Source organism: Protomyctophum bolini, assembly GCF_963924005.1.
Source record: "Protomyctophum bolini genome assembly, chromosome: 20".
NCBI lineage: Eukaryota > Metazoa > Chordata > Actinopteri > Myctophiformes > Myctophidae > Protomyctophum > Protomyctophum bolini.
The window spans coordinates 17,527,665-17,545,724 of record NC_137881.1 but is presented as its reverse complement, the minus strand read 5'-3'; the positions used below and the strand labels follow the sequence as shown (position 1 = coordinate 17,545,724).

The 18,060-nt window shown below is 40.7% G+C and overlaps 1 protein-coding gene across 1 annotated transcript in view; it reads right to left on the bottom strand.

Moving 5' to 3' along the window:
* Positions 1-5,322, bottom strand: part of vax2 (ventral anterior homeobox 2) — a gene marked incomplete at both ends in the record, with an annotated part of 33,408 nt that extends 28,086 nt beyond the window's left edge. Inside the window, one exon of the mRNA XM_080792240.1 lies at positions 5,016-5,322. Coding sequence (XP_080648366.1) covers positions 5,016-5,322 — 307 coding nt within the window. The remainder of the gene's footprint in view (positions 1-5,015) is intronic.
* Positions 5,323-18,060: the final 12,738 nt, after the last annotated feature.

Sequence of the window (18,060 nt, the reverse complement as noted above, 5' to 3'; positions counted from 1 at the left end):
CGCACGCGCGCGCGCACACACCCAGACAGACACACACACACACTTTGTCACAAACACGCAATGCAATCCAAACTATGTGATTTATATTATCCAGATTCTAGTTGGATTATAGTTTTAGCAATCTGAACAAGGCTCAGGAATGTGATTCAAACCTGATTTGTCAAAAATACGTTTTGTTTTTTTGTCATAAGCGTGCATGATGTCCACACATCCAAGGGCCAATGAGAAACCGCGCAGCCCAATAATACAGCCATTATTAACTTGATTGGCTGCAGCTATGCTTACGTCACTGACTGTGCCGTAGACCTAATGTGAATATATCTATCTATCTATCAGGAACGAAAAGTGATCATTAAGCCTATATCTAAACCAACATTTGGGACACTTTGGGATTTTGAAGATTATTTAATTCTATGTCTTCGATGGAACTTCAGAAGATAACAAAATAGTTTGATGTGTGCGCACTGCATGCATGTGGGTCTTCGAAAAGTATAGGCTATCAAAGTAAAAGTACCAATAATGCAATGTAGAAATACGAAATATCTGTTTACAAACTAACAAGTCCGAGTAAAAGTACAAAAGTATTGGCTAAATAAAAGTATAGCTATAGGCTATACTCATTGTGCAGAGAATGTCCCATTTAAAGTTTTCAAATGTATAAAAATCTGTTCAAAATAGCCAACCTGCATAGATCTGCTATTCTGAATTTGGCCTAAATTGTGTATGTTTTGTATAGGCCTAGTAATAATCCAAATCAAATAATTGTAGTCGAGTAAAAAGTATAGGCTATTTGCCTTTGAGATGTAGTATGTGGATTAGAAGTATTTATAATTTATAAGTATAAGTATAAGTATTTATAATTAGTGACCTTTGAAAATACCTTGAAAAGTAAATGTATAGCCACTTGTTACTTTAGAAGATCGTCTCCAGCGAAATGATGGAGAGTTAGCGATCAAATGGACCCTTATCTTGAAAGCGTGAAATGAAAATGGTTTCATTTTACACTCTCAAGAGTTAACTATATTGTTAAACATCTGCATGATTTCAAGTCAATACACAATTATAGAATGTAGAATAATTGTTATTATTTGATCAGTGGTATTGCCTGTTATCTCTACCATGACGCACCACACCAACACAGCATGCATGGAGTCTTATCCAATGACAACAAAATATTCTTTAGCTTTGGGTCTGAGAGTCTAAATGTCATCAAATGGGGTGGTCCGTGGCTCGTACAGAATAAATAATATAGACATTGATATGAAAAGGGTTGAAAACCACTGCATGCATGTTGGGTTTAAACTCTGAATAGCCTATATAATATACACACATTTTACTGCAATGAGCTTTCCGTCTCCTGCATGTGGAAGTATTTTTTATAAGCACCTGTAGGCTACATTTCAGTTATATGTGGATGTGCGTGCTTCCCTTTGGACGACTATTTCTGCCTTTAGATATTGTTGCACATGCACCCTCAGGATTTATACCCCCCCTCTCTCTCTCACACATGGCATGTATTCTATAAAAGCACTGCACTGTCCACACGCACGCACGCACACACACACACACACACACACACACACACACACACACACACACACACACACACACACACACACACACACACACACACACACACAATCCAGAATACATGCCATGGGCGATTAGTTTAATAATATGTTTAACATAAATAGAATGTTGTTGTTGACAGTCATAATGCATAATGCAATGTATATTGTCACTTATAGGATATAGCCTATACGTGTGTAACGTAACGTATATGAGTAATAATAATAATACTACGCATTGCCCGCAGCGCAGCAGTCTGTGAATCGTGAATAACGCTTGGATTATAAAGCGCGTGCGCGTTCACTCAGTGACCTGACCCCTGGGTGACCCCGCCCCGCCCGCGCCATGGATCTGCTCTGAATAAATCCTTATAGCGGTTATTTCACTGACTCTATGGGACTGTCACTCTGAGATAGCAAATGGAACCAAATGGACACGTGACTTGTCTTGAACTATGAACTTATAGTTACAGATGGGACATTCTGAATGAGCTATATCGTCCTGTATTGTGGAATTTATACAGGCTAGTAGTAGGCTGATAATTCGGGTGACTATAAATAACGAAATCAATCCTTGGTTTACTTGACTCTGAGAGTGTAACACATAGAACCAAATGGTTCTTGGTTGACCAAATGGACCTAGGCATATGCAAAGGCTAAACTTATGTAATTTATATAGCATTTTACATAGCATTCTATATTGGATAGATAATATTCTGTTATGGATGCTAGGTTAGCTTGCTTATTTCGATTCTTGCATGACTATTTCAATTTGTTTTTGCTTACTGTAAATCGCTCTGGATTAAGAGCCTGCTTAATGCTATTGTACATTGTAAGGATCCATTTGGTTCCATTTGTTACACTCTCACAGTTACAGATCTGTAAGGGGTCCATTTGGTTCCATGTGTTACACTCTCAGAGTTACAGACTTGTAAGGGTCCATTTGGTTTCCTGTATTATACACTCTCAGAGTTATGATTTCGAAAACACAGGACATGATGTTAAGTCCAAAGTGCCTCAGAGTTACACAATTATGGTTCTAAATTAAATAATTCTATTATGAATATGTTGGTTGGTATAATGGTTGGTCAATAAATGAATGTGGTAACTTTTATAGCAGCAAGTATAAGCATATAGTCACAATATTCACAAAATATCACAAGATATTTCTTATTTATGATGATAATCACGACGAGCAGGCTATATAAGGCCTGCCTATAATACAAAAATAATATAAATCAATACATCCGCTATAACAGTCATGCAGGAAAATTTAGAAAAATATATAATCATATAAAAAAACATTCTTGATAAATGGACTCTAAATTTAATTATTAATAATAATAATATTTGCTGATATATATATATATATATATATATATATATATATATACACACAGTTCATGGGCCTAGAATTGTCATCATAAAATCTGTGCCTCCATTTGTAGAAAATGTGTTAAAAGTTTCACTTCTCACCACCAGTAACATATAACCTATAGAACATTCCAACTATTAGATTGACACGCTTTGCATTCATAACATAACTGTATTGATGTAAAAGCTCGTTCCATAATAATACACGTTATGCATAATAACATAATGCATAATAATGTAAAATATGTTTACATTATTATGCATTATACACCATATAGGCCTGTGCAGAACTCAACGTAGAAGGTATAATATACATAAGCTTGTTCATTTTTATGCATTTTATATTTACAATGTAATGTGTAATCATACATGGACATTATAATGTCCTGTCAACGCTTGTATTACATGCCTATTATAAGCTACTCTTTGTGCATAAAATCTCACCAATATTAAGATAGATGCACACACTAAAAACACAATGGTTCGTCAATGATTCTTGGCTGTATATTGCATCATTTTTGTGCATGGATCATTGTAGCAGTGTGGTGTATGTGTTTAGATAATAGCAGTGTAGTGTTTAGATAATAATAAAGTATAATGCATTGATTTGACATGGTGAATGGGTTTTGTTTGTGATGTGTTTAACTTTAAAGTCCTCCATTTAACCCCATTAAGACCTGCGGCCGATTGTACACTACGAAATGCCTTCTATAATTCTGTACAGTTGTCAAAAATACCACCCTCGATATCTATAACTATAGCCTATACCCACAAGATAATGGGATGATAACGTGAAGATCGGCTGAAATAGCAGATCTACAAGCATATATAGGCCTATATATTGTTTTTTAATGGCCAACGGAGGAACAACACTCATCTTGCTTTCCAAGTTTTGGTTCAGATGTGGTTCTGTGTTTATATATATACTCACACATGATGTTACACACATATTTTGCACAGTTACACATAGACAATAGGCTATATACGATATGTTATACACATATCTATATTTATACTATGTTACACAGATATTTTATAGGCTATACTATTTTACACACATATATACTATATGTTACACATAGGTATTTTTTATACTGCCACATATTAAACATATAGACAGATATACATTCACACATGATTTATTTACGTCTAAAGTGTGGACTTGCAATTAATTGCTTTTCATAACGGATGCATTTTATTTTATTTTGGAGACTGAAACTCTATTTTATTTTATTTTTCATGGGAAAATGTCTATATTGATCAAAGGGCATGTTTGTCCTATACTTACAGTTACAGAGTATAGTGGACACGTCACCAAATATTAATTGTATAGCCTGCCCTATAAATTAATTTACATAACGCTAAAAAGCAACACCTGGCCACTCAATTAATTATTAAACAAACAAAGAAAGTATTCCAGATTTTAAGACATGTTTTAGGACATTAAACTTGCTTCCATTTTGTGTCATTCCTCAAAACCGTGTTTTTAATATTGAAATATAGGTGCCTGTCTGTGACTGTTATTGAAATCTAAAAACAGATCTCAAAAACCTTGACATGACGCAAGACTTCATCAAAATGATATCATGGTGAATGTGTCGTCACTAGATTTCATAATTTACACATAACTAAATAATGTCAAACATATCCTGCAGTAACTTTAAACTAACTAAAACTATTCTTCTTAAGTCACCCTCACAATTTCAAATGTAAAATGTTCATATTTTTGGTTTTATTTTAGGTCACATATTGACAAAGCTTCATTTTTTTTTTATAATAAAAAGTAGCTATGTTGTTTAATATTATGTCATAATATTGACATATTGCTGCTGTTATTATTAAACATTGGTGCTATGGCGGAAGTGAAAAATATAGCATAATATTTATTATAAATCCGTTTGAGCATCACCATCACCTGGAAATGTTACATAATATTATATTTATTATTTTAAAGTCTCCTGTTTGCTATTAAAAAAATACTATTGTAGCCTATAGACTACAAAACCAAATAAATAAATACTCGTTCATATCTGGTGTAATATAGGCTATAAATATAATATTTAATAGTCATACCTCTGACTAGAATCCGGCGGCAGTAATCAGGGTCTACTCCCAGCATCTTGTCATGCCCGTCCTCGCTGCTGGAAGTCGGTGTGGAGGCGGAGGTTCCCGGGGTGTCTCCGGTGCTGTGCGCCGGGGAGCGGGCCGTGTGCGGCGGGGAGGCGGATCGGGCCGGGTCCGTGTCGGCGCCGGTTCCCCGCTCCGCCGGCCCATGTAGCAGGTGATGTGGTTGATGGTGGTGGTGGTTGTGGCCGGGGTTCTGGCTCCTCGGCTCGGCCACTCCATCGCCCATGATCCGCGTGGCTTGGTGGTCAAACATGTAACAAAGTTTCTAAGATTTCTTTTTTAAATTAACGACCCTCCCTCCCTTTTCTTACTTACAACCACCCCACAAAAAAACCCTCTTCACTTCGGCCCTTTCCTAGACTTTGGAACAAGTGCTTTCCAACGCATAACCTTACCTCCCCGGAGGTATAAATCCAGTTTTAGAAGCCGGGATAAAGCACGCGGTCTTGCGGGGTTGTTGTTGTTGTTTCTTGCAGGCGGCGTCCCGCCGCCGGCATGGTGGATGGATGGTAGCCGGGAAACAGAGCCACTGGAGCGGGTATAGAGGTTGGTGGATGGACGGTAGCCGGGGCAGAGAGCCACAGGAGCGGGTGGAGGTTGTACGGTAGCCGGGGCAGAGAGCCACAGGAGCGGGAAGAGGTTGGTGGATGGTAGCCGGGGCAAAGAGCCACAGGAGCGGGAAGAGGTTGTATGGTAGCCGGGGCAGAGAGCTACAGGAGCGGGAAGAGGTTGGTGGATGGTAGCCGGGGCAGAGAGCCAGCGGGTAGAGGTTGGTGGGACGGGTCGGTCGGTCCTGGATGTTATGGAGCCCTCCTTGCAATTAAACCAACCCAGCAGCTAAACTAAAGATGCATGATGCATGTGTGTGTGGCAGGTTACCATCTATGACACACACACACACACACACGCTGACACACTCTCTCTCTCTCACACACACACACACACACACACACACACACACACACACACACACACACACACACACACGCACACACACACACACACACACACACGTGCGTGTGAGAGGGAGGTACCACAAACATTTTTTTTTAATACATTGGATGGAAAGACGCAGCCAAGGGCGCGCAACCCCTAGGCTATAGCGGTTGGTCAACCCAGGGTGTGTGTGTGTGTGTGTGTGTGTGTGTGTGTGTGTGTGTGTGTGTGTGTGTGTGTGTGTGTGTGTGTGTGTGTGTGTGTGTGTGTGTGTGTGTGTGTGTGTGTGTGTGTGTGTGTGTGTGTGTGTGTGTGCGCGTGTGTGTGTGTGTGTGTGATTTCAGAACATCCAGCAGAAGCTGCAGGCAGGCATTTCACAGAACATCCACCATGGTTGTCCTCATGATGCACTCTCATGCACGCTGCACGGATCTCCCTGCCTGCCTGCCTGCCTGCCTGCCTGCCTCGGGTCTTAAGTAAAAAGCGCAAAAAAAACCCACATCACACGTCCTCATACGCCCTTGTTTGTTTGTTTGAATTGATGGATTGATGGATTGATGGATTGATTGATTGATTGATTGATTGATTAATCGATTAATTGATTGATTGATTGATTGATTGATTGATTGATTGATTGCATGAGTGCATTTCAAGCAACTCTAACTTAACTGTGAGTGGACGACACCATACAACATTACACTTGTTTACAAGAGGGTCCACCTTTTTCAATTCATCATAACATTTAGAGACGTACAAATATAGACTAGCCAAAAACAGGAAATCATCATAAAAGAGGTAAAAAGGGGGGGCGCGGCCCGCGGGGGACATATACAGTGAGGGGGGAAAAGGGGTGGGTGGGGGATTCAGATTTTACGGGAGTCAGTTTCGAATTGCAGCTGTCCGTATGCCGTTGAGAGTGGTTTTGAAGGAGTCAAGGGATTCACATGTCTTAATGACAGTTGGTAGGGCGTTCCACATTTTGGTGGCATATAGGAGCGAAATTAATTTAGTCCCTTGCACAACGAAACGCACACGAAACGAGCAATAATAACAACAATAACAAAACAATAACAAAACAATAACAATATGGCTTGCGTAAATTTGTACAGTTGTGATTTGTGAAGGCGGCATATAATTTGACGCAGTGGCGCAGGAACTACGTTTTGGGCAGGCAAGATAGCCTATGTGTTAATTGTCGTCTCCACGCGCACAATCATATAACTTTAGTGCTATATATATGATTAGTGACTAAAGGTTTTCAAAGAGATATACCTGCCAGACAATTATAGGATACAAAGGCTGAAAGGCATGCATTTACATTCCAATGGGTGATTGAGAGTCACGCTCTACCGCAACGGCCAATCAGCTGTCCATTAATAGTTCTCACAGGTATGGATTTTGGCCAGGCCAGAAATGGTTTTGGACAGGCGGACGCCTGCCCTCGCCTTATTGTAGATAGGCCTAGCCTCTGATTTGACGAGCAGTGCTTGCCTTGTGCTGTGCTTGTGTTAATTGTGTGTGTGTGTGTGTGTGTGTGTGTGTGTGTGTGTGTGTGTGTACAATAACAATATTTACACAGGCAGCCACTCCTGGTACGTCACTTCCTGTTGCACGCAGGACCGGTGCGTGATTTATTATGTATCACGCCAACGTTCTAGGAAAGCCCTACTGTGATTGGCCAGTAGTCGTTGTGATTGACACTTCTCGTTTTTGCGACCAGTCATTACTCCTACAACTCTACTAGTACAACCTATCTAAAATCTCACCCTAAACCTAACTTCCCGGACAGCACACCTAAACCTAACCCATGTCTAACCAATGACTAGTCTAAACTAACTTTATGCACCCCCCCTAAACCTAACCTGAACGGCCTAACCTCAGTAAACTATGCCTTCCCGGGAGCCAATCAGACACATGGTGAGGCGGGTCTACCCTAGAACGTTGGTGGGATTCATAATCACGCGTCCGGGGTTGGTTACTGCGCTCTTAGAGTATATATATATACTCTAAGACTGCGCTGGGTACGCACCGGCACGCAGCGGACCGGGGGCGTGGATACGATTATATTTTTATTTGTATTTATTTGAATATTCATTCATGCTGTTATTTTAATTTCTCTCTCTGCGAAAATGGAAGAAAACTATAGCCTATATATAAAGCTTCTGTGTGCAAATGCTATGTGGCTGAGATGCTTATAGCAATTATAATATATGTGTGATATCGAAAACTATATGAACCTATATATAGCCTCCGACCCATGACGTGGGTAGGCAGGAAATAAAGGCTACACATCTTTGCTAAAACATATACTACAAAATAGACAACAATAGTTCATCCATGATATTACACAATTGTAGGCTATTACACATAATAATACTTAAAGTATGATGTCCAAAACATAAAAATATTTTCATTTAGTCAGCTAATAAATCCACCCGTGCTTATTATGACCGGTCCAGATCAGTTGGACACTCACTCCGAGATGATTTAATGTTTATTTACTTAAGTACAATTTTGAGGTATTTGTACTTTACTTGAGTAGCCTATTTCCAATTTCCAATACTTTTACTTATACTACTCCACTATATCGATGAGACAAATATTGTACTTTTACTCACAGTCTCCACTACAATTATAGCCTTTTGTAGATTTCGATTATTATTGCAAAACATATACATTAAAACACTTTTTCTTTCTTTTTTTAAAAAAACACTATTTCGGCCATTTGAAAATAGCAGATCTACAAGTTCTGCTATGTTCTGCTATTTAAAAAATATTTGTGTACATTTGAATACTTGAAACATGCAGGGTCATTCTGTTGCATAATGAGTATAGCCTACTTATACTTTTGGTAGGTGCAAATACGTTTGAACTGAAGTATAGAATTCCGGACTTCTGCTTATAATTGGAGTATGTTTATATTGCAGTAGGCTTATTGACTATTTCTTGTACCTTTTTCCACAACTGTAGGCCTACCAAAAAAATGATAACATATTGTATCTTCTAAAATAACTATGTTTAACAACAATAATTTAACTCTTGAGAGTGTAAAATGAAACCAAATGGGGACCCGGCCGTCACGTCACGTGTCGTTGTGTTGAAGCGACTGCAGCACAACAATAAAGAAAAAGGTATATTAAAACAATAAACAAACAATAAAGAAATCATTGACTCTAATGATATGCATGCGGTTTGCAGACAACAAAACAGACACATGTCCTCTTTATGTGTGTGCACATACAGTTCGCACGCACGCACTCGCGCGCGCGCACACACACAGGTGTGAAAACAGTGTTTAAAGGGCATTCTGAATCTGAAGCAGATTGTATAATTATAGTTTTGCCATGCTGGATTTCTAGTATAGTGGGCCATTACTGCTCTGCGCGCACACACACACACACACACACACACACACACACACACACACACACACACACACACACACACACACACACACACACACACACACACACACACACACACACACACACACACACACACACACACAACTTAAGGCAAGGGCCTAATCTGTGGCAGCGACTGAATAGAGCGGCTGTCAATCAAACCCAGACCTCTCGGAGGGGGGCTGATTACTGCTGAAACCCCTTAACCCCGTGTGTGTGTGTGTGTGTGTGTGTGTGTGTGTGTGTGTGTGTGTGTGTGTGTGTGTGTGTGTGTGTGTGTGTGTGTGTGTGTGTTTGTGTGTGTGTGTGTGTTTGTGTGTGTGTGTGTGTGTGTGTGTGGGGGGGGGGGGGTCCCCATGGCAAAATGACTCAATAATCTAATATAACAATGCTTAAGTTGGTCACGTGCCAAAAGCGGTGGACAGAAACTGGTCGACATTATGCTGTTGCCCCACAGGGGCAGAAACAAGGCCTTTTAACCAGGCTACTTACACACACTACAACTCGCTTACAATTCGCAAACCTGGCAACACTGCCCTGTGTTCATGCTGTTGTCAGAGGCCCGCCCCCGGCTCACACGTCACTACTCTTTCCGTCTCTCCGCTCGCAATCGGCAGCCATCTTGCTTTTTATTTATATGGGCGAGTGGCAATTTAATGCAAATAAATTAATTATAGGTCCAGCAAGCAAATCATGATGGTCTGTAGGTCACAATTACATTCCGATTTTAGGTGTTGTGTTTTGTATGACATTTTGGCCAGTAGTTTTATATCTATCTCAGCTTTTGCCTGATAGCACACATGCTAACAGTGCTGACCACAACGTTAGCAGCATTTGATGACAGGTTGCCATAGCAAGTTTAGCAACGTACAGTGTGCGCAGACCTAACGTGAGCTTCTGGGACAGAAACTTGCGTTTTCATGACAGCAGCAGCTGCTGCAACCTCTGATAGCTACTGTGCTAAAGATGCTAAAGCAACACACAAAAACATCCACACGCAAACCAAAACAAACCAGGGACCAGGGTTGCCACATACCGTGGATGTGAGAGTGAAACAAGCAACCAGGTCTATAAAAATGTTAAGAGGCCAGTTCAAAGTAGGTAAATCAGAAATGGTCCGGAAATTAGTCTTAAAATAATCAATTATAGTGTTGACTGTCAAACTTTGTTGTCTAATGTTGTTTCAGAGCAGTGGAACTCAAACATTTCCATGTCAAGGACTACCAATAGATAAACAAGTCCAAAGTAGCTTATAATGGTCAGACTTGGCAACACTGTCTCTGGTTGAACGTTCTACTTTACAAGCTCACACATATGAAATATGTTTTTTTGAATCTTCAAACTGAGACATATTTTATGATAATACTGTTAGCACAGTCATCATACTCCAAGAGCATACAAATGGAACCAAATGGACCCTGATTTTCCCAGAGAGCAAATGGTATCAAATGGGGGTCTGTGGCCTAATGCATTTCAAACTGGGGGTTCTTGGTATTATATTCTCTGCATATCTTATCAACTTGGGGTGAATATTTCACCACAATACTTTACTGAATATTTCACAAGAATATAACACAAGAGTCAAATGTACGGTCAAATGTAATCACAATATAGGCTACAGATGTAAATATTTATGACACAGTAAAATGTCGAAAATTAGTGCTATCCCCCCCCCCACACACACACACACACACGACAGGCAAGGCTGTTGTTTGCATCGTTAGCAGGCAGCAGCTACCTTGGCACTGCTCTCTGTGACTGTAGTTGTTTCACCATGTTTGTGTATTTATGAGAAATAAAAAACACTTTCTGTTATTATAATAATTCTGTCAACTCCCGCTATTTCCTTCTTCCCATATTGCGCTGCAATGTAACTAGGATTCGCCGGCCGAAGGCCGGCGAAATTCTAGTAATATATAAAGTTGCATCAAAATCAATTTAAACCCCCAAAAAGATAATACAAAATATAGTGAATGTACTGATGCTGATTCGTAAACTTGACCTTTCACTCTGGTACTCTTTGCAGATCTACAAGCTGTGAGCTTGTAGATCTGCTATCTTTGGCTGAAAAGTGGTTAATTAAACAAACAAAAAGAAAGATGCAGCTTTATCACACAAACTGGTGGAAAAAGTATTAAAATTATTTACTTTAAGTAAAAGTATCAATAGTGGAATGTAGAAATGTAGAAATGTTACAAGTTTTTTTTTTTTTAATCAAAAGTATCGGTATCAAAATGTATACTTAAAGTACACCATTTGTTTTAATGTTGACATCAGTGTTGTTTTTGTCGACTAAAACTAAGACGACCTTTTTCCACTGACAAAAACTAAATGGAAACTAAATAAAAACTAAGCTATGATGACTGAAACTAAGACTAAATATAGGCCGTCAACAAATACAAACTATAGACTCAAATGTTAGTGGACAAGAGATTCAGTAGGCCTATAAGTCATTTTACAATTAGTTGAATTAGTTGAAAAACAGCAGATCTACAAGCTCACAAGCTTGTATAGATCGGCTATTTTCAGGAAGTGTAAAAACAGTCATTACGATGGCATCAAAGCCCGCCAAAACTAGACTAGACTAGCACTAAAACATTCCAGGTGACTAAAATGTGAGTGAAACTAAATGAAAAGATTGCTGCCAAAAACAACATTGGACCAAACGTATAGATACAAGCTCAGAATGCGACACACATGCAAGTGATGCAACACATTCTGAGCTTTATAGATCTCAGATTCAGATTCAGATATACCTTTATTTGCCATTGTGTAGGAATTAGTTTTGATGTTGACATGTGTGCGTTCAATTCTTTCAACCAACAGACACAACAAGCCAACACCGTGCAGGGAAATAAATATAAAGAGCAGAGTTATGCGAACACATTGTGACCTTGTAGATCGGCTATTTTCAAATGGCCGAAATGTATAGGGCCAAAGACATGGTTAGTTTTGTGATAATCAAAATCTACAAAGTAACTATCGTAAATAACACAAAGCAAACAAATGTAGTGAAGTAAAAAGTACAATATTTTCCTCTGAGGTGTAGTATAGACTCTACTAAGTAGAGTAAAAGTAAAAGTAGGCTACTGAAAATTGGAAATACTCCAGTGAAGTGAAAGTATGGGCTGCCTCAAAATAAGTACAGTTAGGCCTATAAGTAAATACTTTACACCACTGCCAAATGGACCCTACATGATGGGTCCATTTGGTTACTCCCTCCCTCTCTCTCTCTCTCTCCCTCCCTCTCTCTGTGAGTTAAATGTTTTTTTATAGTAGAATACATTTGCATGTCATCTTTTTAAAGTGTTGCATCTAGTTTGAGATTTATGCCATGTGCATGCCTCAAATACCACGTTTGTATTTGTCATGATGCACAGAGAGAGGGGTCCACGACCAAATACATGTCAATTTGGCACGAAAATGTCTGAGAAATCAGCAAATGAAAAACACAAGTTGAATTTATCATTTTATAAATAGCCCAAATGCACCATGTCTCTGTACGTGTGTTTGCAATCCAAGTAACTCGAGCCCCACCGACTTAACATTTTACACACACGTTCCACACCACCGTTGGGATACACCGTTGTCCAGAAACACCACAAAAGGCTCTGGTCAGGCTCTGCCTGTGGACCTAATGAGTCCCCTCACCTGTACAATTCCCAACCTCTGCTTCAGCCAATTGATTGCCTTGGCAACTTAACCAGTCCACTTTTCAGAGACACAGGCAGACAGACAGATACAGAGATCTCCTTATGGGACACAGACAGACAGCACAGGCACACTGTCGCGCGCAGACGCGCCAGAAGAACCTGAAGCCCTTCTTCTTCGTGGGGTTTTTAAGACAGCTGGTGGATGGAAAGAAGCTCCACCTCTGCGGCTGACTGACGCGATGGACAGATTCCCGGAAACGCTCTCCTCCGCGTCAGTCAGCCGCAGAGGTGGAGCTTCTTTTCCATCCACCAGCTGTCTAAAAACCCCACGAAGAAGAAGGGCTTCAGGTTCTTCTGACACGTCTGCGCGCGACAGTGTGCCTGCGGGGAGTTCGGTTAAAACGGGTGCTATGACAACCGGTATTGCATACTATAGGTTCCCAACTTGCATCGTTCCCAAGTAGGCCGGTGGCCGACGGGCACAGGTCTAGTAAAGAATAGCCCATTAACTAAAATGTCATGAATATATATCACTTTATAAATAGCCCATAAAAGTTCATGGGCAATTTATAAAGTGATATATGACTTAAACTTACCATATTGCCGAATTTTGTGAAAAACGATTGCTCAGAACTGCCAAAACTGATAAAACGGCGGAATTTTCATGATAACAAAAGGCTCTACGCCCTTTGGGCTTGACCCCTTATAATAGTAAATATAGCTGCAAGCAACTATAAGATGGGGTCAAGCCCAAAAAGAAAAAAGCTACTATATGCAATATACAATATGACCTATATAAGTTACATTGATGACTGAAATTATTTGAAGTAAACACAAAATCACACTGCGAGGGGCGCTCTTATCAACATACATCATCATACATCATGCAAGGTGTTGTCTGTCAACGCAAATCATAATCATAATTTTCTCATCGGAGATGAGATTTTGCGAAGAACGAAACGCAAAACTGCCAAAACGGCTAAAATGGTGGAAATTTCACTGACACAATAAGGGGTCTATGCCCTTTGGCTTGACCCCTAATGTCATCTTCATCATCATCATCATATTTGAACTGGGGACCACCCTGAACAAGCACTTGGAATAGTAGGAGTTGAGACATTCAATTTGACTACAAATTTGGTCTACAAACCCACACAACGCATGGCAAGCTTGTAGATCAGCTATTTTCACAATGTTCAAAATGTCTCTTTCTCATATTATTTGACCAACTAGCTTTTATAGAAAGTTTGTTGATTAATTTTGATGCAGTGGTGATATTTGTTCCCTTTGGGTATTTTGTTTTGGTATTCAGGTTCAGGTTCAAGTTTATTTGTTTAAATTAAAATGTAACCTTTTTAATAAAACCTTTATTAAAAGGTCTTAAAAGTTATTCATTTTACATTTCACTGTCCTCCATGGGGACCCCATAAAATCATGTGGGGGTCCAGCCCAGACAGACAGACAGACAGACAGACAGACTAGAACTGCAACATAGTGCTTGTTCTCAGACATGTTCCTCTGCTTGTCATCTGGCGCCCTCTATCGCTGAAACAGTCGAACTGCAACAGGATTCACACAAGTTGACATGAATCAACCACAAGTTTGGAATAAAAACTCCAAATGTTACACAAACGTTTCAATGGGTAACAGGTACGGTCGCCCCTTTTCCAACTCGCCCCCGCGAAGTGAAGAACAGTTTTGTATTCCGTCAACAAATTAAGTTCTAGCCTGAAGCACCACAGTCACTGTGGCGCAACCGGTTAGCGCGTTCGGCTGTTAACCGAAAGGTTGGTGGTTCGAGTCCACCCAGTGACGAACATATTTTTACACCTGAAAGCCTATGGAATTGGAAACACAATAACATACCTTTCAGCGGTGAATAAACAAACAGTAACCATGGAAACCAGACGAATCTGACAGTGCTGAAATAAATCGCCCTCATTCGGCAAATTGACCGAATCAGCCGTTGGCAAATGGCTTATTAGCCTAGCCGCAATTTGCAACTCTAGATTTTTTTACAATGGGCTGAATCTAGAGTTGCAATACCCTCCATCAACTTCCTATTCATGTTTTTTGGTTTGTGATCTCCTGGTCTTAAATTACGTTAAACTCACCAACATTGCAGCTGCAGTCCAAGCTTGAATTATCCTCTTTCAATCTGCTGTCGCTTGTTTTTCATAAAAATCCCCCGTAGACATGTTATGAGCTACTTTCTGTCCAAAAAAAAAGAATGACAATATCGAGCCGCCATTTTGATTTTTCTTCTTCTTCTTCTTCTTCTTTCGGGTTTTATGGCGGTTGGCAAACCTATCAAGGTGCATTACCGCCACCAACTGGATTCATGAGTGAACTTTATAAAAATACAATAAGATAAATCAAAACCCCGACTACCGGTATCTCCCCTTCAGTTATATTATGTCCCCTCCCTACATCCCAGACCCTAGGCCTGAGATGACTGTGCAAATTCTTCTTTTAGTGTATCGTTCAACTCTTCCCCACTTATATCCTCAACGCCCAGGAACCTCCTGGCTGCCTCAAGCACCATCTTGATCCGCTCTGACTTCCGTGGAATCTCTACAGCACAGTTTATAACCATGGCTATGAATGCCAGGAATTTTTTCTTGTCACTGTAAATGTTTGGTTCACCCGTTTCCTTCATATTTCGCTCTGGTTCATGTTGCACAACATGCACCGTTTCAGTCCTATCCAGCTTCCTCACAGCTTCTGCATAAGACATTCTCTTTTCCTCCCTTATCTTATTCACTTTAGCTTCCTTAACTCTTTTAGGACAGATTGCCGCTCCTGCACCATGGTTTCCTTCACAATGGATGCACCTCTCCGGTAAATCATCCACGTCACATCTCAAATCGATGCACTCTGTCTTTCCACATCTCCTGCATCTACTGGCTCCTCTGCACACCGCAGCAACATGGCCATAATCCTGGCAACAGAAGCACCTGAGTGGCGCTTGTTCATATGGCCTGACTCTGTATCTGATATACCCAAGATAAATTCTTTCAGGCAGCTCGCCTTCAAATGTCACACATATTGAGGTACTTTCCTCCTTCATCCCGTCTCTGAACCGTGTCATCCTCCTGAACTCAACCACACCATCAACGTCATCAAACAATCCCATATCTAGAGTCAGTGGTACTGCACTGATAACTCCTTTCCTATGTTGCTTCTCTCCCATTCGGAAACATGACACAATACTTTGATTCTCCAACTCCGTGATCCTCAAGACATCCTTCATCTGTGTCTTGGATACACATTCAATTATCACGATCCCACTCCTTGTAGCTCTCAATGACCGTATTTTTCCAACTTTTTCTTCTATGAACTTTGCTACTGCATGTTGATTGCTGAAAATACCGTTTGTTTTGGTCACCGCTTTCATTCCAACAACAAATTTAGCATTCAGGCTGTCTTTGCTTCCTGTACTGTCTAACTCGTCCCTTTTTCTTTTCCTCTCTTGGTAGCCTCTCATATCGTCCTCTGCATATTGAATTCCGCGGTCTGATTCCTTTGACGCAATTTCCCCTTCATCCGACTCAGAGCTCCTTGCTTTCTCTCCCCGCGGCGGTGAAACAGGAGAATACCGTATCCACGCGTCACCATCGCTGTCCCTTCTCCTGCCCTCCTCTCTCCCGGGTTCCTTCCTCCTTGCCATCTCAACCTCCCTCCTTCTCTCGCCACAACAGTCTGTCAAGACAGCAGGAATGTAAACATGACGTTTTTCCATTTTGATTTTTGGAACGTGCCGTAAAACAAGACGTGAGGGGGAGCGCTTGTTTAATAGAATCTTACCTGCGCAGGTAAGACACCCAAAGAAGAGGCCGACGCCCTAGGGAGGGAGGGACGCTATTAAACAAGCGCACCGGAAATAAGGAAGGAAAAAAGTGTATTGTATTGAATTGAATGTTTATCACTGAAGCTGTCATGTTTGCACTGAATAAATAAGGTATCACAGTCTCTGTGGAGCAACCGGTTAGCGCGTTCGGCTGTTAACCGAAAGGTTGGTGGTTCGAGTCCACCCAGGGACGATACATGTTTTACACACAACTCCAGAAGATTCAAGAAGACACGTGATTGGCCCCCATGCGGAGCTGTTTATCATTCCTGCGAAGCGGTTTGACCCATAGAGTATTGGTTTGACCCATAGAGTATTGGTTTAACCGTGGACATGGATGTGGGTCATTCCCCACCACAACTGCAGCCGTGTCCAGGGCGTTCATCTCCAGCTAGGTGACCCGGTTTGGCATGCCATCGGACCCGACTTCAGTTCACTTCTAACTTGTGGAGAATCGTGGCTGAGACTGAGAGACGGGGAGTGAAACTCCATCCTACCAGTCCAGTGTACAAGGGTTTTTAACTGTAGGCCTACAATATACAGTAGCCTATGTTGATTTCCTTCCCCCCCCTAGAAGCGTATATTTGTACGTCATTAAATGTTCTGATGAATTGAAAATGGAGGACCCTGATGTAAACAAGTCTTACTTAGACATGCACTATAAAAAATATACATACAAACGTGACGTCCTAAAGATGTATCACACTGACTACACTAGTCCAACTCCAACCTGTGTTTCTTTGTTATGATGATTTGAATTTTGTTATTTTTCATGTCTTGATTATATGAATTGAGTACCCCAGGACCTGAATAGAAACAGGACTAAGTGCTCGACTGTACTCTGTACTGTTTCTTCCTAATAAAGTAGACATATTTAGTAGGCTATTCAGTCTGGCGGCTAGGCGGAAAGTCTGGTGAGTGGTGACGTCACATTAGGGTCTAGTCTGCAGCAGCAAAGTCTCTGTGGCGCAACCGGTTAGCGCGTTCGGCTGTTAACCGAAAGGTTGGTGGTTCGAGTCCACCCAGGGACGAACATGTTTTAACCTAAGATTTTAACACCTTTCGTTTCGCTTCTTGCCCAGCAAAGAGAGAGAGTGGCCCTGTTTATTGAAATGCCCCAGTACAGCCTCACACGAACATAAATAATT